This window comes from Neovison vison, chromosome 6, assembly GCF_020171115.1.
Source record: "Neovison vison isolate M4711 chromosome 6, ASM_NN_V1, whole genome shotgun sequence".
Classification (NCBI taxonomy): Eukaryota; Metazoa; Chordata; class Mammalia; order Carnivora; family Mustelidae; genus Neogale; species Neogale vison.
Window position 1 is genome coordinate 209,740,653 of NC_058096.1, and position 26,880 is coordinate 209,767,532.

A 26,880-nucleotide genomic window follows, 5' to 3' on the forward strand; every position below is an offset into this window, starting at 1 on the left:
AATTGGTTCACTTCATCCATGTTATCCAAGTTGTTGGCTTAACAGGTGTTCATCGTAATCTTTTACAGTTCCTTTTTATTTCTGTAATGTCATTCGTAATATCCCCTCTTTCATTTCTAATTTTAGTGAGTCTTTTCTCATGTTTTTCCTTAGGCAGTCTGTCTAAAGGTATGTCACTTTGGTTGATCTTTTCAAAAAACCAAATCGTGGATTTTCTGTATTTCTCTTCCCTACTTCTTATATCTTCATTCTGATCTTTATTTCCTTCCCTCTGCTAGCTCTGGAATGAGTTTGCTTTTCTTTTTCTAGTCCTTTAAAGTATACAGTTAGGTTATTGGTTAGAGATCATTCTTTTCAATTATGTGCAGTTACAGCTCTACGTTTCTCTTGTAGCACTGCTTTTGTTCATTCCCACCTGTTTTGCTCTCAAGCTTTTGTGTTCATTCATCTCTTAAATATTTTCTTATCTCTCTTGGTGATTTCTTCTTTGGCCCATTGATTGTTTAAGAGTATGTTGTTTAATTTCCACCTATTTGTGAGTTTTCCAATTTTCCCTCTGTTCCTGATCTCTAGTTTTATTCCATTGTGATCAGAAAAAGTACTTGTAATGATTTCAGTCTTTTAAAATGTATTAAAACCCGTTTTTGGAGCCTAACAGGTAGTCTGTCGTGGGGAATGTTCCATGTGCACTGTATTCTGCCGTTGTTGGTTTGCATGTTCTGTGTGCATCGTTAGGTCCCCCTGGTTGTAGTGTTTAATCTTCTATATCCTTATTGATTTTCTATCTAGATACCCTGTCCCTTTAAAAAATGGGTCATTGAAGCCTCTAGTGGTTATTGTAGAACTGTGTATTTCTCTCCTCAGTTTTGTCAATTTTGCTATATACTTGTTACATCATTTTTCTGTTTCAAATTTTTTACCAACATAGAACCTCCTTCTTTGTCTCTTGTAACCTTTTTGGCTAGAAGTCTGTTTTGTCTGATGCTGGTAAGGCCATCCCAGCTGGCTGTTGGTTACTGTTTGCACAGAGTATATTTTTCTATCCTTTCACTTTGAACTTATTAGTGACTTTGTATCTAAAGCGAGTTTCCTGTGACAGCATACAGATGGAGCCTGTTATCTCCCTTAAGCTTTAAAGTACTTGGATCCATTCTTGTCATAGAAAGCTCAGGAAATACATGATGATAGGCCCCGTGATTGCCACAGTCAGTTTTGCACAATCCACTCCAACGTCCACCTCCTTGACAGTTTCAGAGGTGGCCAGAGCATGTGGTCTCATTTCTCCTTTTCTACGACAAACCCACCAGGGCGGGGAGTCTATTGCCATCCCATTCTGCAGGAGAGAGTGAGTGAGTGAGAGAGCCTTTCTCATGGCCTCTGGCTCACTGCCCTCCACACAGCCTGCCCCGAAGGTGGAACCGTCTCCACAGCCCTCACCCCCGGACGCACAAGTATGCCGAGGAGGCCTTTGCGCCCTGGTGCTGACACCTACGTTTCTTGTGCAAGGGTGGGCCAAGAGGGAAGGCAGCTCACCCAAGTTACATGGCTGGCCTTTTGGCCTTGACCGTCCAGCTTTGAGGATGGTGTTTTAGTCCAAGGAGAAAAGCTAGTGAAGATTCTACTACTCCCTAGGGTTCTAGATAGCATCACTCCCCAGGGTTGAGGGTGTCTCGGGTCAGATTGCCATCAAGTGTCCAACTCCAGGGCCCACAGTAATGGAGGGTGCTCAGCCGTGAGTGCTCTTCTGCCGTGTGTGTGCCTTGCGGTTCAGAACTCATATCCCTGAAGCCTGGCCCATCTCCCAGCTGGTGAGGAAGCCTCCCTGTGTGGTCTAGTGTGCAGGCACAGGCTCCAAGGGCTCATGTCCAGGTTTAAGGCCCACTGGTCCACATTGTCCCAAGGGGAGGTTGAGTAGTCCCCACCTGGTTGCTTGCTGGTAAAGGGGCCCAAGGAGAGGGACGATGGGCATGCTGCAAGCACACAGCAGGCTGCTCAAACCTTGCCTACCTTGCCCTGTTCACAGGACTCCCACACAGACCTTCTAGAAGGTATTAGGGTATAAACATGGGCTCAAGGAGCACTTGTGGGTGGTTCTGGCAGGCAAGGCCTCAACCCTGGTGTTCTGGGAGGACCTGGTTCTTTGCATGTACCAGGAGGGCCTCTGTACCCCGTCTGCCCATCTTCTCCCCCAGGAAGCTGTCGCCTGAGGGGTGGTGGTTTCCGCCACCCAGATGGGGCCGTCACAGCATCTTCATGTGCATTAGTGTTGCTGGCTCTAGTCAAACTCCGAAGCTGAAGCCAAACTAAATGTCAGTTGCTTTGAGGATGGTCGGCTGCCTCCCCGGAAGGAGCTAACAACTACATAGCCGAGACTTATGCCAGACTCTGAACCCTTGTGTGTCTATGCTGGGTGTCTGTTCCCTGCAGGGCTATTTCCAAGAGTCAGTTTGTCACACACACAGGCACAGGCTATCTTGGCTCTCATGTCTCTGCCTTTGCAAAGTCCCCATCCTGTCACCCATCAGACATGTGACCTTGAGTGAGGCCCTTGACCTGTAAGTTCTGATGTCATCATCTGCAACATGGGGCTATAGCGCCTGCCTGGAGAGGTCACGTGCCTGGACACTGTGCCACATGCAGGAGCAGGTCTGGACCTGTGCATCGATGGCTGACCAGCCTGTGTCTTGTTTCCAGTTCAGGACCTCAAGGGGCTTGGCTATGAGAAAGGGAAGCCCGTAGGTCTGGTGGGTGTCACAGAGCTGTCAGATGCCCAGAAGAAGCAGCTGAAGGAGCAACAGGAGGTAAGTCTGTGGGGCAGAACAGGCAGGCTCCGGCGGGGCTCGTGGCATACTGCCCCCGCGTCATCTCACAGTTGTCAATGGTCGTGTGCTGTTCTTTCCAAGCCTCCCTCTGCTGGGTGGAGCCCACAGTCAGGAGAGAGGTCTTTGTGCAGACAGGGCCCTGTCAGCGGCATTCTGCCTCCCAGGGACCCTCCCCAGCCTGCGCTGGACCCAGAGCTGAGGCCGCCTCCCACTGCCTGGGCAGCCCCTGAGGCTGGTGCTGTGCAGCTACTCCCAGCATGCTTGTGGGCTTTTCCTGACTAGGTAGTCTCCACTTAGTTTTCCTTCCAGTGCCCCCCGGCATCCAGGACAGGACAGACCTGGGTGCCCGAATCAATGGGACAAATGCTCAGTTGGTGTTGGGCTTTGATTGGGCTAAGGGCTGAGTTGGCCTCTCTGCTGCTTTCCTGGGGAGCTGCGGGCACCTGTCTGTTGGTCCTTGGGGACACTCAACTCCAGTCACCTCCTTCGGGCCAGCAGCTGCGTTGCCTCTCCCTCAGCCCTTCCATGGTCAGGGGCCTGTGGTGCGTTCGCTTGGTTCACAGCAAGGGGGCCTGTGATGTGCTGGGTTCCGGGCCAGACTCGGTGCAGCAGAGAGGGGGCCTCCCTGCTCCACACAGGTGTTCAGGGAAGGCGGGGTACGCCCTGATGCGGGACCTTGTGTCTTCCTGAGTACTTGCTCCGAGCCCTGCTCCTGTGCCTGCCCTGGGGAGGGAGGGATGTGGGACGGGTGAGGGCACCTGGCACGTGCAGGGAAGGCAGAGGGGTTAGCCACCTGCACGTGCAGTCCCAGGCCCCACTCACCAGCATGTGTCGCCCACAGATGCAGCAGATGTATGACATGATCATGCAGCACAAGCGTGCGATGCAGGACATGCAGCTTTTGTGGGAGAAGGCCCTGCAGCAGCACCAGCACGGCTATGACAGTGACGAGGAGGTGGACAGCGAGCTGGGCACCTGGGAACATCAGCTGCGGCGCATGGAGATGGACAAGACTCGGGGTGCGCCGGGGAGCACATTGCGGGTGGGGTGAGGGCCGGGGTCTCTGGGTGAAGCCGTGCCCTTGGCACCGCAGGCTCAGGAAGCCTGCCCGGGAAGGCAGCTAGAGGCTCCATCTGGGGCCTTAAGCCACCTGTGCAACTTGTACGGTCTGGAGCCAGAGACTCCTGGCTTCTCTGCCTCCGCTCGGTGGAAAAAAGAGGAATTCTCTAAGCTGTCACTGCTGTTTGAACATGGCACTTAGAAGGGCTCCCTGGAGGAGCAGGGTTTGGGTCGGGGCCTCAACCAGCCACCTCATTCCCCTGGGACCTGAGTCCCTGCCCCCCACCCAAGACTCACATCTGTGCTGTGGGGCCACCCAGCCTGCTCCCTGCCTCTTCCTTTCTCTCACTTCCCCCCGCTTCTCTGGGCAGAGTGGGCCGAGCAGCTGACAAAGATGGGCCGTGGCAAGCACTTTATCGGAGACTTCCTGCCTCCAGATGAGCTGGAGAAGTTCATGGAAACCTTCAAGGCCCTGAAGGTGAGCTGGGAAGGTCCCCGGGACCAGCAGGGGCTATGGTCAGGCTGGCAGGCAGCCAGGCTAGTGGCCCAGCCCCTCCTGTTAGCCTCACGAGGCAGGCGTCTGAGGCAGCCTCAAGCCCCCCCTCCCCATTCACAGGGGGAGCTGGGCCCTCTTGCCTCAGGAGGCATCTGTTGATGATAGACACCGTCTGTGGAGAGAATTAGCAGAAAGCAGCTCAGCTGCTGCTTTAGAAATATCTCCCAGGGCTTCCGGGAAAATCTGCTTTCAGTGGAGCCAATTAAGTGCAGTTTACAGGCAAAGCGTTTCTCAGGCAGAAGGCCCTATGGACTGGCTTCTCCAGAAGAGGAATTCACATTCCTCCCATGCTGTCATTGTGCTTCTGAGGAGAGTCTGCCTGATGGGGCACATCCCTTGTCATCTTTTGGGGGATTTTTGTAAAACTGTTTTGTACCGCATAACCTCGTCAATAACTTATTGACCTCATCTTTTTAGCATTCTGTGTAAAGAATTGCCCTCAGAACCTAGGACTTCTCTTTGCTGATGAACCATTAATCTTTCCCGTGGTGGGTGAGGCCTGTGTGACCCGTCTCCTTGCCCTTGTTGACTTGGCCACCAGGCAGCTTGGTACAAAGTCTGGCCCTTGGGACCCTGAGAAGGAGCATTTTGGTTTGTTCTCAAGGAATCTGACCTGGTACAGAGGCTTCAGATGAGCAGGAGGTCCCAGCGTCCAGTGAGGCCATTGCTGGTGGGACGTGGTGGTGTTCTGGCCAGGGCTGGGACCTGGGACAGTTGCAACCCTGGTGGATGACAGGTACCTCCTTGCCCTGCAGGAAGGCCGAGAACCTGACTACTCAGAGTACAAGGAGTTCAAGCTGACGGTGGAGAACATTGGTTACCAGATGCTGATGAAAATGGGCTGGAAGGAGGGCGACGGGCTGGGCTCAGAGGGCCAGGGCATCAAGAACCCGGTGAACAAGTGAGTGCGCCCCCTGCCGCTTCTCATGCTGCCAGCAGCCTGGCCCTCTGCTCACTTGGCCCTGTCATCCCCCTGCCCCCCTGCAGAGGCACCACCACAGTAGATGGAGCAGGCTTTGGCATCGACCGGCCAGCTGAGCTCTCCAAGGAGGATGATGAGTATGAGGCTTTCCGAAAGAGGATGATGCTGGCCTACCGCTTCCGGCCCAACCCCCTGGTGCGTGTGTCCCCAGCCCCCTTGTGACTCCTGGCTGGGTTGCCCAGAATCTCAGCAGGGGGCGGCGGTGCTGGTGACAGAGCTGTCTCTCCTTTCACAGTCCAACTAGGCCAGGTCTCACTGGCGACTCCCCACCTTTCCACCTGCCCTCTGCTCTGGAGGATGTGGGCTCAGCTGTCCCTGGAACGTTCTGGGCAAGGGAAACTGCTGTCTTTAGCATTGACCCCCTCTCCTTTTTATCTTCTTTGCCTCCCACAGAACAACCCCAGACGGCCTTACTACTGAGTATTCTGGAAAAACACACAAATGTATTTTCCAAACGACTGACCATCCCTGGACTGTGGAATGTTCTGGCCTGCATTTCTGCCTGCCCCTCCCATTGTCTCGAATGTCGTGCCGTGTATTAAAGTTCCAGTGCTTGCCTACCAGGGAAGCCTGGTTTTGCCATCACCAGAAGCCCCTCTGTTTCCTTAGCAGCGGGGCTGGGCTGCGCAGATGGGGCTGGGATGCCACTGGGAAAGCTCCGTAGTGCCTGAAAAATATGAGAACCATCTAGACCTGTGTCTGTGGGCCCCTCCCCCACCAGCCTGGCTTGGAGTTGAGGGGAGGATCCACAGATCCTCTGAGAGGGACTGGTGGCTGACCAGCCAAGCCCTGGCTGCACCTGGACCAGGGGCACCAGGGACCTCCTAGTGTGGCACTGTGTGCAGGGCTTAGGGTGGAAGGGGTCCCCAGACAGGGCCCAACCCTCCTCAGATCTGCGGGTTCGCTGGACCCAGGACACACCTGTACCAATCACCTCACCAGCAGGTGGCGCTGACAGCCACTCCTTGAAGCTAGCCAGCGACAGCTGTAGCCCAAGCCACCCCAGCTGCCCTGGATCCTTTCAGTGGATGGACACGGGACTCTCTGGGGCTCATGTCCACTCTGTGGACAGATGCAGCATACCAAGTACTCCCCACATCGCCAGAGCCTGAGCTGAACATCTGTGCCAAGACCACCTGGGGTCAGTTGTAGCTGCTGAGTGAGCAGCTTGGGTGGGGTCCTAGGAATCTGATAGCCACCCTTCAAGTATGGCTTGGAGACCTGAAGGATCCCCACAACCCACCCATCTGCCCACACATGTGCCTCGTGGGTCTTGCTTAACCCCTGTGGGCTCATGGGCTTGAAGACTCCACCTGGAGTTGGGCTTCTGGGCCAGTCTGCATTCTCACAGTCATTTAGTAAGCAGCACCAACTGTGTGAACCGGATGGATAGGCTTCGTGCCCTGGGGCAGCCAGTCTGTCGTATCGTGTCCGTGGTGGTGAACCTGAGACTGATAAATGTGAAGAGGAATTGGGTTGCTGTCTTGGCGGCAGCCTGGGGAGTGTGGGGAACAGGGGCATCCAGGGACTGTGAGTCTCAGCAGCAGAGCCCAGGCTGGGAAGACATATGCCACTCTGTTCCCTCCGTAGATGCTGTGCCCAGAGCAAGGCAAGGGTTGACGTTCCCATGTGTGCCGGCTGTCCTGTGGTCCCAGGGCTTGAGCACAAGAGTAGCTCTGGGCAGCCAGAGGTTCCAGCGATGGGGACCCTAGGCCTTGGTCCCAGGCACCTTGCTGTCTAGGTGAAGGTCACCCTTCAGTTGAATTAGGGACCTGGAGGCTCTCCAGACTCAGCCCATGGACTTTACCCCCAGGCAAGTGGAAAGTTGGAAAATGGCCCCCAAATTCGGTGTGCATGTACAGGCACATCCCAGACACAGATACAAGGCCGGGTTGTTAGACAGCTGGATCAGACAGCCCTGGCCTTGCAGCAGGAGGAGCAGGGCTGGGGTGGCAGAGAGGGCTACGTGGAGGAGGGGACATTGGGATCTGCTTTAAGGAGTGAGGAAATACTAGAGGATCCATTTTGCAGACAGGAAGCCTGGGGGGTGTTGGCACCGCTAGAGTTGGGAAAAGTCAAAGAAACAAGACTGGAGCCTCAGGTCAGCCCAGAGGAACCTGAACTTAACCCATGGGCAATGGACAACTGGGTGGGCACTGTCAGGTCTGTGGCCTGAAGATCATCTTGTTGCCCAGGCTCAGAGAAAGGACCCAGCTGGCACAAGGACAAGGAGGTGCATGGAAAAAGGATGACTCTCCCCCCCCCCACAGACTGTGGGCCCCCCAAGGACAGGTACGGAGTGGGTACCTGCTTACTGTTTTCCAGGAGCTATGAGTACCACATGGGTCAGAGTCCAAAACAGCTTGGAAACCACTGCTTCCTTATTCTCTCCCCACCCAACTATAGTTCCCTCCTTGGTGCCACCCCCCACCACCACCACCAATACCATTTGCGTCTTCCGGTGGACCCAGCCCAGCCTCCTACAGGCTGTTCAGAATCCTCCCTCAGCTCTGACTCTCTGAAACCCCCTCACCACACCTCAGCCTCAGGCCTGAACTTGCTAGTCTCTCTGCCAGACACACTGTTCCAAACTCACCAATCCACTAGCAATCCACGCCTAATCTAAACCCACCCTTTGGATTCTCTCCCTTGGACACCACCCACTGAGCAGGGGCACAGCTTCAGCTGCCCACAAGGTGCCCAGGCTATATGGAAGGAACACAGCACACAGTCCTTCAAGAGACCTCCCCCCCCACCCAACCATGACCTTGGCTGCCTGCCTTGAGATGATCCCCAGACTCACCCAAAGCTTTACACCCCGCCACGTGTTTAAATGTGTGTGGCCACTGCCTGAACACTCAAATCCAAGGGACCTGAAGGGAACTCTTTGTGTCCAAGTGACTGAGGTTCCTCCATCCGCGTGGAAAGCCTCCAATGTCCCCTTCATCCTACAAGGAGGGAGGTCTCGGGAATGTGGCATTTAAAAGGGTCCCCTTTAGAGTCGAGGTAGGTACACAGGTGGCTTAGGACGGAGAAAGCAGAAGTACAGAAGGAGGCCTGGAGAACAAATTCCCCTAGCTTGAAATATCTGGCCCAGGGCCTCCAGGTTGCAGTCCCACGCCTCAAGAGCGGTAGCATCGGGCAACACGGAGTTTTAGACTTTAATAGTGAAGCCGCGGCTGGACGGCCGGTCGGCCGGGAAGTCCACTGAAACCAAGCTGAGTCCCAAGCTGAGTCCAGTGACGGTGACGCGGGGAAGGGAGGGCTGGGGAAAGGGACCGCTTCCAGGGGGACGGGCCTCGGAGGCTCCCCGGGAGCGCAGGGCACAGTCACCGCTAGGCTAGGCTGCGGAACCAAGGCACAGCTGGGGGCGACCTTTGCGCAGGGCGGGGCGGGGTGGGGTGGGGCGGGGCCGGACCGGGGCCCTGGCAACCCCCGAACCCAGACGCGCTGCCGCAGAAGAGTCGAGCGCCCCGGAGGCCGCGCGGCAACCGAGCCGGGGTCCGGCCGCCGCCACTATGGACATCCCGCCGCTGGCCGGCAAGATCGCGGCTCTGTCGCTCGGCGCCCTCCCCTTGTCCTACGCGCTTAACCACGTCTCGGCGCTCTCGCAGTGCGTGAGGGGAGGGGCCAGGCCAGCCCCGGGGAGGGGGGCCGGGCTGCGGGGCCGGGTTGGCAGTGGCTGGGAGGGACGATGCGCGGGCGGCAAGCCTGGCTGCTCGGAGCCCGGAACCCCTGCGCAGCTCCCGCCGGGAGAAAGGGACCCAGGCCGGAACTACCCCAGCTCCATGCAACCTGAAGTCCCTCTCTGCCGCCAGCGGGCTGTGTGGTGGGGGTGGGGTCGCTCCGGGGACGTTTAGGATTTGAGGAGAAAGTTTGAGAAGGAGAGCCCCCCCCCCCCATACACAGGACAGAGTTTTGGAGGGTTTCTGCAGTTTCCCAGGGATGTGCCCAGCTCCAAAGTTACCAAAGGTCAAAGTATCGACCCAGATAAGGGCCTGATGACCCAGCTCTTGACACAGGCACACTCGGACTTGCGTTCTGTTCTACCACCCCTAGCAGATAGCCCCTCCATTGCCTGTCTCAGGCCTGAGACTTTATTCTGCTAAGGTTTGGCCCACCCTGTCTTTAGCCTCAGTTTCGCCTACATGCTGTGACCTCCCTTCTTCCTAACCCTAGACCCCAGGCTTGTGGATCCTGCCACTGGGTACTGGGCATCTATAGGCCCCTCATACTCCCAGACCTAGCTCCACTCAAGACATGGGGTAGAGGGAGTCTTGACTGTGGGGTTGGCTCCTTGGGTACAAATACTTGGCTCCATTCCCCCTGGATCCTGGGTGAGTCAGGTTGCTTCTGGGAGCCTGAGTTTCTTCAGTGTATAATGAACAGAATCCTCGACCTTGGCTCATAGGTAGAGTTAAGGATTATAAACTGTGTGCAAAGACTTGCATGGTCTTATCTGATTACTATAATTGTCATTGTTGGTCAGATGGGACCAGGATGGGAATCTTAGGTGTCAGAGGGGTCCATGAGAAGGTAGGAGCGTGGAGAACGTGTAGGGGAGTGTGGGACCCTGGATAGCTTTCCCACCCACCCACTCTGCCCACCTGTTGTTGGAGGCTTCCAACCTGACTTCTATTTCTTATCTATGCAGCTGGTTGACCTGTCTTATCTGGTTGATGGGACAGATCAGGGCAGGGGTGGGGTGTGGTTCACAGAAGCATTTGGACTTCAGCTGGGAGGAGTCAGGAGCTTCAGAAAGTGAGGTGTACAGGGCTGAGCATTAGAGACCTTGCAGGCTTGGGAGGTGGGTCTGGCTACAGAGGGGCTTGGTGGTGTTGAATGACTGAGAGCAAATTGAGTTGAACACGGGATGGATTGTATAGTCAGAAAGAGTTGACTGATGCCCTCTCTGTACTTGGCCCAAGTAGGGCAGTGATTCTTTCTAAGGAGTCAGGGAGGGCTTCCTGGAGGAGAAGCCATGAAAGATAGGCCACAGAGTAAGAGTAGGAGTTTGCCAAGTGGAAGAGACTTCTAGAGGGGGGTTCCAGGAGGGAGAAACAGCTCAGGTAACAACCTAGTGATAGAAAAGAGCAGTTGCAGGTAACGAGATTCCTGGATTGAAAGACACCTCAGTCTCGACATCTGAAGCATCCTGGAATCTGCTTTTGCCCTCACCAGGGTGGGTGGGCCTCAGTATTGAGCCTGGCCTCTCTGACTTGTTTTCCCTCTCCACAGCCCCCTGGGGCTGGCATTGATGAGTGCCCTGATCCTGGGCCTGCTTTTTGTGGCTATCTACAGTTTGTCCCCCGGCGAGATCTACTATGACCCACTCTATGCTGGTGAGTCAGTCAGAGAGAACTGTGTGAGTGGGGGCCTCCTCCATCCCCTTGAAGGGCTCCCATCAGGCTGGAGAACCTCAAAGACACTGGAGAAATCACATTGGTTGGGGAACCTCAGGGGGCTTTCCCCTTCAGGCCTGGGGCTCCTGAGAGCAGGACTGTCTCTTCCCATCAGACTGGGAGCCCCTGAAAGACCATTGTTCCTCATCACTTTGGGATTTCCTCAGGGTAGGGTCAGTGCGTTCTCAGCCTGAGGCCTCCCAAAGGCAGGACTGTACCTCCTCAACAGGGCTGTGGGTCATGTGACCTGTGAAGCGGCAACTGGGAGCAGTTGGGTGTGGTTCCTTGCCTCTACTCTGGGTCCCAGACTAGCTGCCTCAGGCCCCGCCCACACCCGGGACAGGCTCCGCCCACTCTCCCCGCAGTGTTCGCTGTCTTCTCCTTCACCTCGGTGGTGGATCTCCTCATTGCTCTCCAGGAAGATGGCTACGCGGGGGGCTTCATGGAATTCTTTACTAAAGAGGTACGTAGGGGTCGCCTGGGTTGCCTCCTGCCCTGCGGCCCAACTGAGCCCTGATCTGCCCTGGCAGGGAGAGCCTTATTTGCGCACCGCACACGGAGTCTTCATCTGCTACTGGGATGGCACCGTTCACTACCTCCTCTACTTGGCCATGGCTGGTGCCATCCGCAGAAGGTGCATGGGGCAGGGTTAGAGTTTGGGGTGGGGGTGGTGTGCCACCTGGACCCTGGAGATCAAGTCCTCAGGTGGGGTCCCAAGTTTGGGTGCAGTCAGCAGTGTCTGTAAGGGAAATCATGAGTCCTCTCTAGGGCTCCAGCCAGGAGTAACCCGGAGAAGGTTCCAGAATGCCAAGGTGTAGGGGCGTCTGGGTGGCTCAGTGGGTTAAGCCTCTGCCTTCTGCTCAGGTCATGATCTCAGGGTCCTGGGATCGAGCCCCATATCGGGCTCTCTGCTCAGCGGGGAGCCTGCTTTCCTCCCTCTCTCTCTGCCTGCCTCTCTGCCTACTTGTGATCTATGTCTGTCAAATAAATAAATAAAATCTTTAAAAAAAAAAAAAAAGAATGCCAAGGTGTAAGTGGTAGTCAGCTCTCTTGTACACTCCTGTGCCTAAGCAACCATTTGTGTCCTTAGATAATCTGTTCAGTCCCTCATTCACCTCCCTGTTGTCCCTTCTGTCCTGGACAAAAATGGGAGGTACCCAGAGCTGGGGAGCCAAGGGTGGACCCTGGGCCCTGGCTAGGGCTCTGAGACAGGAACAGGCGTCTGTTGGTCACCCCTCCATCCTCCCTCACAGGAAGAGATACAGGAACCTTGGACTGTACTGGCTGGGATCTTTCGTCATGAGCGTCTTGGTGTTCCTCCCAGGAAACATCCTTGGTAAGGACTTGACTTTGAAGGATCCCGCCTCCTCAGGCTGGGTTACTGTCCTGCGCTAGAAGGTTCATAGGTAGGTCTTGGGAAGTAGAGGGGAGAGGCAGCCCAGTATGTGGGGATGGCTGAGCTAGAGAGATACACAAGATGTATTCAGGAGAAGCAAAGAACAGTTGAGAGAAAGAAGCCATATCCAGAAAATAAATTGAGTCAGGCCAGGCTGAGGGGTCTGGACACCATCTGATGAGCCCTGGGGAGCCAGAGGTTTTGGAGCTTGAAAAAGGACTGCATTCATGAATTACTGCTTCCAACCAGGGATTCTGGTGTGACTCACCTATGGGTCTGGCCAGGCCTGGGGGATCCTCCCTGAGTGACACCCCCTCTCTCCTACCATGACAGGTAAATACAGCTCAGAGATCAGACCTGCCTTCTTCCTTGCCATTCCCTGTGTGCTAGTCCCATGCTGGGCTGGTGTGAGGGTCTTCAACCAGGCCCGGGCACCAACCTGCTATGCCCCCAATGTGGTAAGTGCCTTGCCCCCGGACAGTTCATTGTGCCAACGTGCCTGAATGCTCCCTCTGACCCCCATTAGAATTGCTTCTGGTCAAAAACATTAACTTTTTGGAAGGATCTCCTTGGCCATTAGGAAAGAAGAGATGAACCTTTATCAAGTGCCTGTTGGATACCAGACTTCTCATGCTGTCTCTCTCCCATGGGGCAGGTACAGGAAGAACAAAGCAAGGGTATCCTGCGACGTCCAGTAGACTTGGCCCTTGTCATATACCTCACCCTCGCCGGGTTCTTCACCCTCTTTCGGGGCCTGGTGAGTCTGCAGTGGTCAGCCTACTTTTCTTCTGCCCCAGCTCCCTTTCCTGTCCCCATCAATCATCTTCCTTTAACCAAAGCGAAAAGACCACTGCTTGCCTGTCTGATCATCCGGGAAGTTCTTCATCCAGTCTGATCCATGTCTGTCCATGACAAATCCCCATTCCCTGTAACCTTCCTAGCCAAAGTGAAAGAACCAAGGCTAGGGGAAGCCAGAGCAAGGGATAGGGGACCCACCTGGGAGGGTGGAGAAGGTTTCTTGTGGGAAAAATATTTGAGGTGGGTTGTTGGTTTGTCTGTCTGCCCCAGGTGGTGCTTGACTGCCCCACAGATGCATGCTTTGTGTACATCTATCAGTATGAGCCATACCTACGGGACCCTGTGGCCTATCCGAAGGTGCAGGTGAGAAGACACATGGGAAACGAGGGCCATATGGTTCTGCAAGGGGTAGAGGCCTAGCAAGCCCTCTTGGAAGCAGGTACCAGAAACACAAAAGTCAATCTGTTGTCCTCCCAAAAATGTCTGTCTTCCAATGAAGACAGATATGGTCTTCAAGTATGGCTGGATCTAGGTGCCGAGGATAACTCTGTCTCAGGGCTCTGTTTTCTTTGCATGGACTCCACTCCCAGGGAGTCACTTTGTGGGATTGCAGAGACAGCCTTGGGCAGCAGCAGGCCTCCATCTGCCCTACTTAGCCACCCCAGAGGAATGTGAGCGATTATTTCTCCAGAGCTTAAGCACAAATCTCAGACAGGCTCTGATTGGCCCGCATGCCATCATCACTGAATAACAGGTGCATCCTGTCGCTGGTCATTGTGGCCGGCGGGCCTGGAGTGGTCCAGTTGGCCAGGCTCAGGTCATATGCCACTTCTGGAGTAACATGGGTGGGCTCAGTGAGTGTGTGTGCATGTGGCCAGGGGTGGGGGTGGGTCAAGGGAAATTGAGGAGCAGTGTGCACAGGGTTGTGATGTTCAGAGAGCCCCCCCCCAATCCTGGGCAGGGTCTGAGGTTGGCCGGATCCTCCCTGGGGGCCTCTGCCTCAGGGGGCTCAGGGAGGCAGCTACTGCTCATCCTATGGGTTGTGTCCCCCACAGATGCTGGTGTACATGTTCTACGTGCTGCCCTTCTATGGCCTGGCTGTCTATGGCCTCATCTTCCCTGGCTGCTCTTGGCTGCCTGACTGGGCCTTGGTGTTTGCTGGAGCTGTTGGCCAGGTGTGGTGGGGTGTGGGGGCAGAGGGGTGGGGTCTGTAGGGAAGAAAGTTCCTGCCTCCCCTCAGTTTCCTTTCATGCTCTCCCTGGGCAGGGGGGTTACTGAGCCTCTAAGAGGCCCCGGTCACAACTTCGTACCTTAGGATTCCCTCGTCTTGGGGAGAAAGGACCTAACACTAACACTCCCGACCCCGTGAGGTCAGAACTGGGGAGAGTCAAGACTAGGGGCTGAGTGCAATTGCAGAAGGGGAAGATTGCCTAGGAGAGTGAGCCTAGGAGCTGGGCTTTGATGTATGGGTATGAGTTCTCTAGGTAAGGAAGAGCATTGCAGGAATGGGAACAGCATAAAGACACAGAGGGGAACGGTGGTTTAGCACAGCCACAACGCCGAGAGAGAGTCAAAGGCACAAGAGGCTACCTAGGGTAGGGAAGAGCAGGAGGAGAAGCTGGACCCACATCAAGGAGATGGGAAACAGGACGGGCCTCACAGAAAGAGTGAAGATAGTTCCGGTTAGACAGCTGGGAAGAGGCTCCCAGACAAGGGCACAGGAAATGTGGTGACAGTGTTATTTAGAGGCAGACAGATGGACTAGAGAGGGGAGACAGGTCAGCAGCCAGTGAGAGGGACAGGGACCCTCTGGGCTCCCTAGGGTGGGATATTAGGGATGCTGGGCCTTGTTCTTTCCTGACCCCTGACCTATACCTCCTTATGTGGCCACTAGGCACAGTTCTCGCACATGGGGGCCTCGATGCACGTGCGCACACCCTTCACCTACCGCGTGCCTGATGACGCCTGGGCCTGCTTCTTCGGGAGCAACCTGCTGTACGCGCTGGGTCCCCAGCTGCTGGCCTTCCGATGCCTGTGGCGGCCTGCCTTCTTCCTGCACCCGCCCCCTGGTCCCCTGGCCCACCACAAGAAGGAGGACTGAGAGAGCAGAGAGGAAGACTGTGTTTTCATGCCCAAAGAGCCCTGCCCCGGGAAGGGTGGGCTGGGTCTCTTAGAGTCAGGAAGTATATCTCCAGGTGTCTTCGGTCCTGGCTATGGTGGTATAAGCCCAGCGCACGGGGTGGGACACCCAGGGACCCTCAGCTGTCACAGTATTCCAATCCCACACAGACTGCTCTACGCCAGAGTTTACCTATCATACTCACATGGATCCTTTTAGTAAAAAACAAAACAAAACAACAAAAAACAAAAAAACCCCACAAAACTTTTAAAGCCCCAGTATTGCTGCTGCTTGAGTGTTTCAGGATTCAGAGGTGAGGGATTGCTTCTCTGGGGGCCTACCATCGCTGCCAGCATGACCATTGAAGCTGGAGGTACTGGCTAGCAGAAGTCGGCCTCTGGTTGGTGTGTACAGCTCCATCTTCCAGATGGGAAAAACGGAGGCTCAGAGAGGTCCAAAGACCTGTCTGAAGTCACGATCAGGAGAGAAACATCCAAAATCCAAGCTCTGACAATAAATTATAATAAATGATGGCATGGCACAGTTATTAAGCACCTACCATATACCATCACCAAGGGCCAAACTCAAGTGCTACATGCTGGGTCTCACCCTATATTCCAGATGGGGAGACTGAGCCTGTAGGCAGTCAGGGTCCTCGTTGGAGGTCATGGCTCCTAGATGCAGCTGAGCTCAAGACTTCGTGCCAGCCTAGCCTATCCAACCATGGGCCCTATAACCCTGCCTCTATTGTATGGTTGGCTCATATTTTGGGGAAACTGAGGCTGAGGAAGCTGCCAAGGGGGTGGGAGAAAGGCACATTTTTTTTTCCTGATTGGATTTTTGAACTTGAGCTTTGCGCAGTGGCAGTATCGTAGCCAATGAGGTTTATCCGAGGCGCGATTATTGCTAATTGGATTTTTGAACTTGAGTGAAAGGCCAGGTTTTGGTATGAGTCAGCCGCAGAGTGGGTCAGGGGCTTGATCAGTCTCCCCTGCTCCCGCTCCTACCGACATTAGGCCCCTATAGTATGTCTAACCAAGACATACTTGATCTTCACCAAGGAACCAACACTCCCATTTCCCAGAGGTGGAAACTGAGGCTCAGAGAGACCAAGCCTCTCTTCTAAGGTCCTGCAGCAGGTGAGAGGCACAGTCAGATTTGGACTTGTTGCTGCAGGTTCCCTCTGCAGAGTGTGTGACAATTGTGGGGCCCCACCCCACAGAGTGAGCACCTTTGGGTGTCAGAGCCCAGGACCCGGCGATGGCCATCAAGTGACAAATGGGAAAACTGTGACATGCAAGCCAAGCCCCTTTCCCAGGTTACTCAGACCTCTGGCTCACCGTGGGCATCCTAGATGGAAGACCGTCAGGGCCCCCCTCCTCTATCTTAAAGTTAAACTGACGCCCAGAGGTTCCTTTGCCCGCCCAAGATCAGCCAGCAGAATCAGCGACGTGGTCCTGCATTCACTGTCCAGTGTGGCCCTTCCTCCGCCCGCGCCCGGGTTTCTTCGCGGAGCGCGCGTCGCCGCGTCGCCTTTAAAGCTCCTCCCCGCACCCCCATCCGCCTCCCTCCTCCCCTTGCAGGCAGACGCCGGGATTGCGCCGCCCGAAGGAACTGGCCCAGTCCTTTCTGGGTGTGCGGGGAGCGCAGTCCCGGCGCGTAGGGGCCGCTCGGCGGGGGCCGCACCGGCAAGATGGTGAGTGGGGCGCGGGCGCGGGTCCGTGTAGGTCCCCCTCTGGGATTATGTCTCGCTCCGTGTCTTAATCTACGTCCCTCCGGATCCCTCTTCTCAGTCTCTCTCCGCTCTGTCTCTCCCATCCCTTCCTTCTCTCACCCTCTTGTATCTCTGTTTCTCGAACTCTGCCTCTCATTTTATATCCCTCTCTACCTCTCCCTACTTTTCTCTCCCTCCTTTTGTCTTCCTGGTCCCTTTTCTTTTCCTCTGAGTCTCCGTCTCTCCCTACCTCCAAGCCCCCTCTTCTTTCTCTTTCCCCCTCTTGCTTTCTTTGCTCTCTCTTTCAGTCTGTCTCTCCATCTTTCCATACCCTTCTCTGAGTCTGTACCTCTCCACCCCGATCTCTTCCTGGTTTTCTGTCTCTTTCCTTTTCCTCGCCCTCTCCCCGTGTCTCTACATCTCTGTGGCTCTACCCCTCGCGTCCCACCGCCTCCCCCCGCCGTCCGCACACCGCGACCGGCCGGTTTGCTGCAGTCTCCTGGCGCACTGATAACCTTGCCGCTGCCGCGGCTCCAGCTCCTCCCCCCTCCCTCCTGATCCCTGCCGGGGCTGGCCTGAGAAGGGGGCGGAGCTCCGAGCGGCCGGTGTTGGGGTTACGGGATCTGGCGGGTTGCTGGCGCTGGACTGAGCTCAGGTGAGCCCAGAGGCGTGGGCTTTGCGTAGGAGCTGGGGTGTGAAGTCCGGGGAGAGTGCGGGGGACAGGGGGTGAGGGCTGGGAGGGTCTGCTAGCCTTCTCCTTGAGAGAGACCCTGGGACCCTGGCCTGGGTGGGGACCTGGGCATGCGAGAAGTCCTGGCCGTGAGGAAGGAAGGTCAGGGGTCTAGTCCTACGACAGGCAAAGTCCAGGAGGCTGGACTGAGTTCCCTGTGCCCCCAGGTGTGTCCTCGGGCGGCCCTCGGTCCCGGCGCGCTCTGGGCAGCGGCCTGGGGAGTCCTGCTGCTCACGGTCCCCGCAGGGGCGCAGCGCGGACGCAAGAAGGTCGTGCACGTGCTCGGTGAGTCTGGATAGCGGAAGCTGGTCTTGCCCCGCAGGAGCAGTGGCCGAATGTAATTGCCTGGATGCAGGAAGGATATAGGGGGTAGGGCATGGAGCCTTCCTAGCGGTTACAGTCCTCCACCCTCGCCCCTCCCCCTCTGAGTCGCAGTTCCCTTTACTGATCTCCTTTAACCTTACGATCCCCTGACCTGCGCTCAAGCCTTCTCCCACAACACTTTCACGGGATCCCCTTCCCCCGGTTCCTCACCCCGCCCCCTGGGACCTCTTCTGAACCGTGCTTGGCCCTCCCGCAGAGGGTGAGTCTGGCTCGGTGGTGGTGCAGACGGCGCCTGGGCAGGTGGTCAGTCACAGGGGTGGCACCATCGTCCTGCCCTGCCGCTACCACTATGAGGCAGCTGCCCACGACCACGACGGCGTCCGTCTGAAGTGGACCAAGGTGGTGGACCCACTGGCCTTTGCTGACGTCTTCGTGGCCCTGGGCCCCCAGCACCGAGCATTTGGCAGCTACCGTGGGCGTGCCGAGCTGCAGGGCGACGGACCCGGGGATGCCTCCCTGGTTCTCCGAAACGTTACGCTGCAGGATTATGGGCGCTATGAATGCGAGGTCACCAATGAGCTGGAAGATGACACTGGCATGGTCAAGCTAGACCTGGAAGGTAACCAGCTGGTGGACGGAATAAAGCATGTTTCTAAGAGAGAAGAGGGGGAAATATTGCAAAGGACAGAAACCAAATCAAGTTGGCCTTAAAGAATTTGAGGCTTGGTAGGGTAGGGTAATGGTTCTGATCTGAGATGAATTTGCTCTCCAAGGTCACTGGCCATGTCTAGAAATGGGTTGCTGATGGCATCTAGTGGGCAGAGGGCAGGGAGGCTGCAGTACATCCTGCAAGGCGCAGAACAGCCCTCCACAGCAAAGAAGGAACCAGTCTAAAATGCCAATAGTAAGGACTTTGGGAAACCCTTAGGGCTGAGATCCAGGGACATCCACTCATACCATGTCAGGAATTCCTCTCTCAGTTCTCTTTCCCTAAGTGGGCTTTCTTCGGGCAGGTTTCCCGTGATGGATCCAGAAAGTAGTGCCAGGCTTCCATCCTCCAACTTGGCAATAAATTTCCTCACAGTGCTAGCTGGAGTCCCAGAGTTGTTCCTCATTGGCCCAGGTTGAGTCATGTGCCCATCCATAAACCAAGTACTGTGACTGGGAGATGGGATGCTCTGATTGGCTGACTATGGACCTGGGAGGTGGGGTTTCTACCTGAAAAATTCTCTCCCACCTGTTGTTTGCCTTCCTCAGTCCATCTGAGAAGCTTCTAGAAGAGATTTCAGAGCCCTCACTTGCTGTACCTCCCAACAATAACAAATAACAGCAATAACAGCAGGAGGTTTCCTTATTGTCCAAAATAAAAGAATCTCTTGTTTAATTTTCCCAAAAACTTTGAGGGAGGTGCTATTACCAACAGATGAGCAACAGACTCAGAGAGGTTAGACCTTGCTTGAGGTACATGTGAGCGACGTAGTTAGGACTCAAGCTTCGGTCTTCATGCTCCAGGTGTCCACTTGGCCCCTGTTTGCTCCTCCCTGTGTCTGCTGAAAGATCCATCTGCCCCTCCAAGGTCTGCCCCTCAAGCACACACACACACAATGCTGTTGAAGTGAGTTGACTGTGGGTCCAATGAGGGCAAGTTATAAGAACTGAAGATGGAAGAGAAACCAGTGGGAACTGCCCTGGACAATTCTGGGGATCAAAGAGGTCTTTGCCCAAGGTCATACTTTCAGGGGCTCCCTGTGGAGGAGTCAGCACTGGACACAAACATTCCCAGCTCCATCAGCTCAGGGCTTGACCAGCGTGAAGCTCCCAGTACTGGGGGAATGTCAGAAGCAGTGAAGATTGAAGGGAGAAAGGTTGTGGGGGCTGGGTTGTGAAGGATGAATAGGAGTTCAGCAGATGGAAGAAATGGGAAGTACATAAACAGATCTCCCGTGGTGGAAAGGGAATAGTTAAGATTAAGTAACTTAAGAGGGAGGATTAAATGAATCCCAGACTTAAGGCAAAGGGAATCACAAGGGGTTGTGAGGTTGCGAATAGCGAATAGCGTGGTCAGGTCTACGTCCAGAGTGAGGGATGGAGTGGAAAGTCTAGGTTGAAGAGTCACGCAGCACCCCAAATGTTAGGTGGGTAGGGGTGGGCTGGGATTCCCCAGCTGAACCCCCTACGTACGTCCTCCTAGGAGTTGTCTTCCCTTACCACCCCCGTGGAGGCCGCTACAAGCTGACCTTCACGGAGGCGCAGCGCGCCTGCGCTGAGCAGGACGGCATCCTGGCGTCGGCAGAGCAGCTGCACGCGGCCTGGCGCGACGGCCTGGACTGGTGCAACGCAGGCTGGCTTCGAGACGGGTCCGTGCAGTACCCGGTGAGCCAGCCCCGGGAGCCTTGCGGCGGCCTGGGCGGAGCCGGGAGCGCCGGGACCGGCGGCGGCACCGCCTCCGGGGGCGTGCGCAACTACGGCTACCGCCACAATGCCGAAGAACGTTACGACGCCTTCTGCTTCACGTCCAACCTCCCGGGTGTGTAGGCCCCGCCCCTAGGAAGGAGACCCCGCCCTCCACAGGCTCGGGGTCCGCCCCGCCAGTGAGGGCCCACCCCCATAGAACCCTCTCCCCAGTCCCCCTCTCTCTCAGTCTCTTTCCCACCCTCTCAGTTTCCTGCTCTTAACCCGTCTATCTACTCTGGTCCTCGGAGGTCCAGACCAGGATATCCCACCCCCGGACTGCCATGGCGCAGCAATCACGCATCGCCTGGCACCAACACTATCCTGGACACGGCTGGGGTCCAGGACTGCAGGAGAGAGGGTGTTCCTGAATCCTGTGGCTGGGATTCTGGGTGGCAGGCACGTCGGGGGTGGGAAGCGTTCTGAACCCGGAGGAGGCCAGATGCCGGGAGTGGCCTTAACCACTCTCCCCCACTCCACTGCAGGGCGTGTGTTCTTCCTGAAGCCGCTGCGGCCTGTGCCCTTCTCGGGAGCAGCGCGTGCGTGCGCGGCGCGCGGCGCGGCCGTGGCCAAGGTGGGACAGCTGTTCGCTGCGTGGAAGCTGCAGCTGCTGGACCGCTGCACCGCGGGCTGGCTGGCCGACGGGAGCGCGCGCTACCCTATCGTGAATCCGCGCGCGCGCTGCGGCGGCCGCCGACCCGGCGTTCGCAGCCTGGGCTTCCCAGACGCCACGCGCCGGCTCTTTGGCGTCTACTGCTACCGTGCACCCGGCGCGCCGGACCCCGCACCCGGCGGCTGGGGCTGGGGCTGGGCCGGAGGCGGCGGCTGGGCCGGAGGCGCGCGCGACCCGGCCGCTTGGACCCCGCTGCGCGTCTAGGCCCCGGGCGCAGTTGGTTTGGGTGCTTGGCGGCTGGCCGAGTGCTCTGCGGTTTCTTGGAAACGGACCACGTGACTGGAGACTGGCCACGCCTCCTGCGGTACCCGGCAGGCTGACCAGGTCTTCTGTGGTCTTTGACCCCTGGCTGCCCTTCCTGGGGTCCTCATAGACTGCCAGTTCCGGGAGACTGATCAAGCCCTCACCTCTCCTGGACAGTGGATCTCCCTCCTCCCTCGACTTCCCCAGGAGATGGGCCATGTACCCTGAAGACCCCTGGAGGCCAACAAACCTTGAGGTCTCCTAAGATTGGCCACGCCTCCCGAGGTTACTTGAAAACAGACAGAACCACCCCCCTTCGCGGTCTCCTGGAGGCTGGACCCCCAGGATTATCTGGAGAGTGGCCTCAGGCCCTCTGCATCTCCCTGGAGACTGAAGACTGTTCCCTTATCGTCATCTGGACCCTGAACCCTCCTCCCCCTCCTACGTAAAGAAACCTCGGAGTTCACCAGGTGATCAGGCCCCGTGGTCACATGGAAACTGGGCTTCTGTCCTCTACCCTGTGGTGATCTGGAAATTGGGTATTCCCATTCTGCTGCCTTCCCCCTGTGAATCCCTTGAAGTTTGCCGATTAACAGGCCATGTTCCCAGGTCACCCTGAACACCCCCACCCTTCCAGTTTCAGGGGAGACAAGCCTTGTCTGTCACCACTAAAACAGAATGATATGCCCCAGCTGGCTCGCATGACTGGTGGCCGTGCCCCAGCCCTCAGGTATCTCTTTGGACGGAGAAAACCCGCTCCCATCTGATGGACGGCCTCTTTCCCAACTGTCAACAAAGAGACCATCCCCTGGGCCCAGGGATCCATAGGATCCATGTCACTCACTATGGAGACGAGCTGTCCCACTCCCATTGTTACCAAGGCGACCAGCCCAACTTCTACCTGCAACCTAGTCATACAGCCCTTCCCTCATCAGTCACACCCATGGAGCTAGTGCCTGTATCCAGCTGTAACCATGGATACCACACGTTTCCCATCTCACCTCCGGGATTCCAGAGAGCTACAACTCTACTTCTGAATGTCCCCATTCTTACCAACAGCCCTGAAGACCATTTCCTCCCCCAACTGTCCGAGAGTGACCCAACATTCAGTTCTCCAGCTCTCACCATGGGAACAGGCTGCCCCAGTGCACCCCAGCTCCTTGCCACCCTTCAAACTCTGCCTCCAAGCTGCTGAAACCCCATAGCTATTGCCATGGAGACCAAACTCTGGTGTCTGAGGTCACAGAACACCTTTCCCTCTAGGCTTTCCCAGGTCAGCAGGGCCCCGCCCCACCAAACTATTGCCATAGAGACTGTCAGTGTAATCCCCATGACAACCCACTCCAGCTCTCAGGAACTTCTTACTGGGGGCCGGAACTGCACCCCTTAGGGCTTCATGTCTGCCCTTAACCAGATAGGCCCAGCCCCCCGGGCAGCATCCCTAGATATGGCTGGACTTCTGGAGCTGCTGGACACCCTCCGTTTGCACGCTAACTCTATCCCAGACAACAGTGCACGAGAAACCCTTGCAACCCCCAGGTGTTGGCATTGCTGCCATACAGATGAGCCAAATGACTGGCAGGCCTGGCCCTTTATCCTGTGCAAGTACTCGGCTCCCCCCTTCCCTTCTGAGACCACAGCTCCATTCTCACAGAGCTCCTCTCTCCTCTAACTGCCCCCGGCCCTCACATTCCACTTCTTAGGGATCCAGGAGAGATGGAATGTTTTTAAGCATCAAAATCCACAGTGAGCTCCAGATTCTAAAGGGCAATTTGTGCTAAGAAGTTAGCCAGACACCCCTCCCGCTCCTGGTGTTGAGAACCAGCTCAGGAGAGACGGTCCATGAACAAAACCACCCCAGCCATGGCAGACCTCAGCTCCAAGGTCTTCCCTGGAGTAGCACAGAGGGCCTTCCTGGACCCCTCCCCCACCACCTTATTGTCACATCCATCTTGAGGAAACCCATCTGTGAGTTTGGGAATCTGGTGGGCTCGGGTTCGAATCCTGCCTCTGTGACCAAGTGACAAGCCTGTTTTCCTCCTCTGTACCAGAGCTGTTCTGAGATCCCAGTGAGTGCAAAGCATACAGCAGGGGCTCAATTAAAAAAGTGTTTGTTTGTTTGTTTGTTTGGTTTTGGATGAATGAGAAAATGGGACAGCTGGTGGCTAATTGCTTCATAAATGCACTTTGGTGGACAAAATGTTTCCCAGCTGGGGGTGTGTGTGGTGCTGATTTGATTGGGAGGCATCCCCCTCATTCCTCAGGACCATCCTCACTCCCCAATGTCCCCCCCTCTGCCTTCCCTCTTTCTGCCTTCATTCTCTTCCATGCATCATCCCCTCCCCCCATGTGTCCAGCCCCTTTCAGCCCTGGCCTGACTGGGTCGATGACACACCAAGTGGTCCCTCTCAATCCCCCAGGCACAAAGTGTGCAAAACTGGATGGAAACTTCTTGCACCAGGAAGGCAGAGAGATTGCAAATTTTCCCTGGTGCGGGGGTGGAGTGTGGGTGGGGGGCATCGTGGACGAGAAACATTGTAACTTTCTGGGATACAAGCAAAGGGAGAAGAGGAAAAAGTGTAAAAGTGATTAAGCTGTACCCGTGAGATAGTTGATGTTAACTTACCTCTCATCCTTCAGTACCAGATGTGACAGAACTTCCAGAGACTCAAACCACTCATCTGAAGGCAGCACCCAGCTCCTTGGTTGGATGGTCTTAGGCTCCATCTGGGTTCTTCCCTTCCTTGATTACGAATGGTAGGGGGCATATTTCCAGGCATGAGTCATGGGATTTCTAGAATCCCGCCTTTTCCCCGCTGGCATTTTTTCTCCCTTCCGTGGTTCCAGTTTTCTAGTTTTCCCGTGAATACGTAACTCCCCCCCCCCCCGTCAATATGTAACTTTCTAACCACCGCTGGTACAAGGAGAGTTGGAGGGGCTGTCACCACTCCTTTCTAGTTTAGCCAGTGAGTGCTGGCCACAATTCCTTGGGAAAACCTGATTGGTCCAAGGAGGGAGAGAGAGGCAGGGGGACCGTGCCACTGAGTCCCTGGGATTTTGGTGAACCAGTTGTGCCACAGGAACCTTCGTTCTGCTGGAGTTGCTGCATTGTTGGAGTGGAGGTCTCCAGGGCCCCCCTGAAGGAGAGCTAAGGGATGGCAACCCGGACAGAAACCTTCCTGACGCCAGATATTCCGAAAAATCGCTCTTTCCCATCCAACACCTCCCAGTCCACTGTCCAGAGACATCCAAAGTTTCTTACAAACCCTTCCAAGAGATGCTGTGTTCATTCAAGCAAACATGCTTATGTATTTTCCCCCATTTTTACACAAATGGCATTTACACAGTTCACACTGTTGGAGATTACCTATCTAGTTCCAAGACATTTTTATCATCCCCAAAGGAAACACCATACCCATTAAGCAAACGCACCCCCATTTTTTCCTACCCTCTCCCCTGGCAGTTGCTTACCTACTTTCTGTCTCTCTAGTTTTGCCTATTCTTGATTCACATAAATAGAATCATATAGGGACACCTGAGTGGCTCACTCTTTAGGATTTTTTGGGTTTTGTTTGCTTTGTTTGACTCTTGATTCTCTGCTCTGATATTATTTTTGGGTGGTGGTATGGAACCCTGCATTGGCTCCAAGCTGGGCGTGGAGCCTGCTTGAGATTCTCTCTTTCTCCCTCTGCTCCTTCCCCCACCCCGCCACTTGCTCTCACTCTAAATAAAAAAATAAATGGAGTCTTATAATATGTGTCCTTTTGTGTCTGGCTTCTTTCACTCAGCATAATGTTTCTAAGGCTCATGTTGTGATGTGTATCAAGACTTCATTCCTTTTTATGGCTGAATAATATTCTGTGTCACGTATATGCCCTGTTCTGTTTATTCACTTATCAGTTAATGGACATTTGGGTTTTTCCACCTTTTTGGTGATTGTGACTAATGCTGCTATGAACATCCATGTGCCTTGTATACTTTTCAAGTCACTCTCCTTTTACTTAGTATTTTACTTTGGAGATAGTTTCAATCACCATATCAAGATCCCCCACTCCCACATTCCTTTTTTTTTTTTTTAAGATTTTATTTATTTATTTATTTATTTATTTGACAGACAGAGATCACAAGTAGGCAGAGAGGCAGGCAGAGAGAGAGGAGGAAGCAGTCTCCCCGTAGAGCAGGGAGCCTGACGTGGGCCTTGATCCTAGGACCCCGGGATCATGACCTGAGCCAAAGGCAGCGGCTTTAACCTACTGAGCCACCCAGGCGCCCTACCCACACATTATTTTGAAGGTCGGCCGGAGCATTCATTGCTTGGATGCGCCATAATTTGATAGCCCGTCTCCTAATGGCGGATGTTTAGATTTTCCTATTTTGATGTTACTAATAAGTACCCGCCTCACCTCACACAAATTCTAGCATAATTGGGGGATGACATTAGAAGTTGTTTAATCAAGGAGTGAATCTTGCCATTTTGATAGCACTCTCCAGCTCTTCTTAGAGGCGGGGACAACTTAGACCCCACCAGTAATAGTTGTACCTGCCTCTTTCCACACATCCTAATCAGCATCGTGTGTTAACAATTTTTACTTTAGCCAACTTGATAGGTTAAAAAAAAATTTCATTGTGGTTGTCACGTGCAATTCTCTTATTATGTGTGAGCCTGAGCAAACATCCCCCATGTTGACCTTAGGTGCAGGTGGGTGGAAGTCATAAATCATTCACAGTTCGAGTGTGTTGTCATTGTTGATCAATGCAAGTCCCCTCTCTTGTTAGATTTGATTCTCTTTTTAAATATGCTCTTCTTGGGGCTCCTGGGTGGCTCTGTGGGTTAAGCCTCTGTCTTCGGCTCAGGTCATGATCTCAGGGTCCTGGGATCGAGCCCCGCGTCGTCGGGCTCTCTGCTCGGTGGGGAGCCTGCTTCCCCTTCTCTCTCTGCCTGCCTCTCTGCCTACTTATGATCTCTCTCTGTGTGTCAAATAAATAAATAAAATCTTTATAAATAAATAATAAATAAATAAATAAATAAATAAATAAATAAATGTGCTCTTCTTGGGGTTCCTGGGTGGCTCAGTCATTAAGCGTCTGCCTTCAGCTCAGGTGATAATCCCAGAGTCCTGGGATCAAGTCCTGCATCAGGCACCCTGCCTGGCAGGAAGCCTGCTTCTCCTCTTCCACTCCCCCTGCTTGTGTTCCCTTTCTCACGTGTCTCTCACTGTCAAATGAATAAATAAAATCTTTTTAAAAAAATAAATGTGCTCTTTGTTCATCCTGGTGTCCTTGCAAAATGTGTATTATTCTATTGAGTATACGTTGTAGTTTAAGAGCATCTGTATTTTCTTTCCCGGCAATGTTTTATTCATATACTTTGCCTATTTGGCTATTGGATTATTTGGGTTTTTTTCCCCATTAGTTTGTAGGAGCTCTTTATGTATTAAGACAAGTCCACTATCTCTGATTTGAAAAATTGTTCCCAAGTTTGGCATTTGCCTTTTGACTTTGTTTTTTGTTTTGCTTTGCTTTTTGTTTTGTTTTGTTTTTGTCACTGTTGTGCCACTGTTGTTTTTTCTTTTCAATCTTTTTTTAAAAATATATTTTATTTATTTATCTG

General features: G+C 54.6%; 3 protein-coding genes and 1 pseudogene across 3 annotated transcripts in view; all 4 read left to right on the plus strand.

The window, feature by feature from the left end:
* Positions 1-6,007, plus strand: part of SUGP1 (SURP and G-patch domain containing 1) — a 31,767-nt gene extending 25,760 nt beyond the window's left edge. The window contains exons 9-14 of the mRNA XM_044253787.1: positions 2,695-2,801; positions 3,664-3,841; positions 4,253-4,359; positions 5,193-5,338; positions 5,425-5,554; positions 5,813-6,007. Coding sequence (XP_044109722.1) covers positions 2,695-2,801; positions 3,664-3,841; positions 4,253-4,359; positions 5,193-5,338; positions 5,425-5,554; positions 5,813-5,839 — 695 coding nt within the window. The 3' untranslated portion in view covers positions 5,840-6,007. The remainder of the gene's footprint in view (positions 1-2,694; positions 2,802-3,663; positions 3,842-4,252; positions 4,360-5,192; positions 5,339-5,424; positions 5,555-5,812) is intronic.
* A 2,883-nt stretch (positions 6,008-8,890) lies between these two features.
* On the plus strand, positions 8,891-15,665 carry TM6SF2 (transmembrane 6 superfamily member 2). Its single transcript, XM_044255300.1, has 10 exons — positions 8,891-9,032; positions 10,658-10,761; positions 11,187-11,284; positions 11,352-11,455; positions 12,075-12,157; positions 12,551-12,675; positions 12,873-12,974; positions 13,286-13,378; positions 14,071-14,190; positions 14,910-15,665. Exons 1-10 carry the CDS (start codon positions 8,938-8,940, stop codon positions 15,114-15,116), a joined length of 1,131 nt encoding a protein of 376 aa, XP_044111235.1. The 5' UTR covers positions 8,891-8,937; the 3' UTR covers positions 15,117-15,665.
* A 318-nt stretch (positions 15,666-15,983) lies between these two features.
* On the plus strand, positions 15,984-16,067 carry LOC122910929 (annotated as a pseudogene).
* A 1,582-nt stretch (positions 16,068-17,649) lies between these two features.
* On the plus strand, positions 17,650-23,389 carry HAPLN4 (hyaluronan and proteoglycan link protein 4). Its single transcript, XM_044254868.1, has 4 exons — positions 17,650-17,863; positions 18,159-18,521; positions 20,094-20,429; positions 20,839-23,389. Exons 1-4 carry the CDS (start codon positions 17,650-17,652, stop codon positions 21,228-21,230), a joined length of 1,305 nt encoding a protein of 434 aa, XP_044110803.1. The 3' UTR covers positions 21,231-23,389.
* The last annotated feature ends 3,491 nt before the right edge of the window (positions 23,390-26,880 follow it).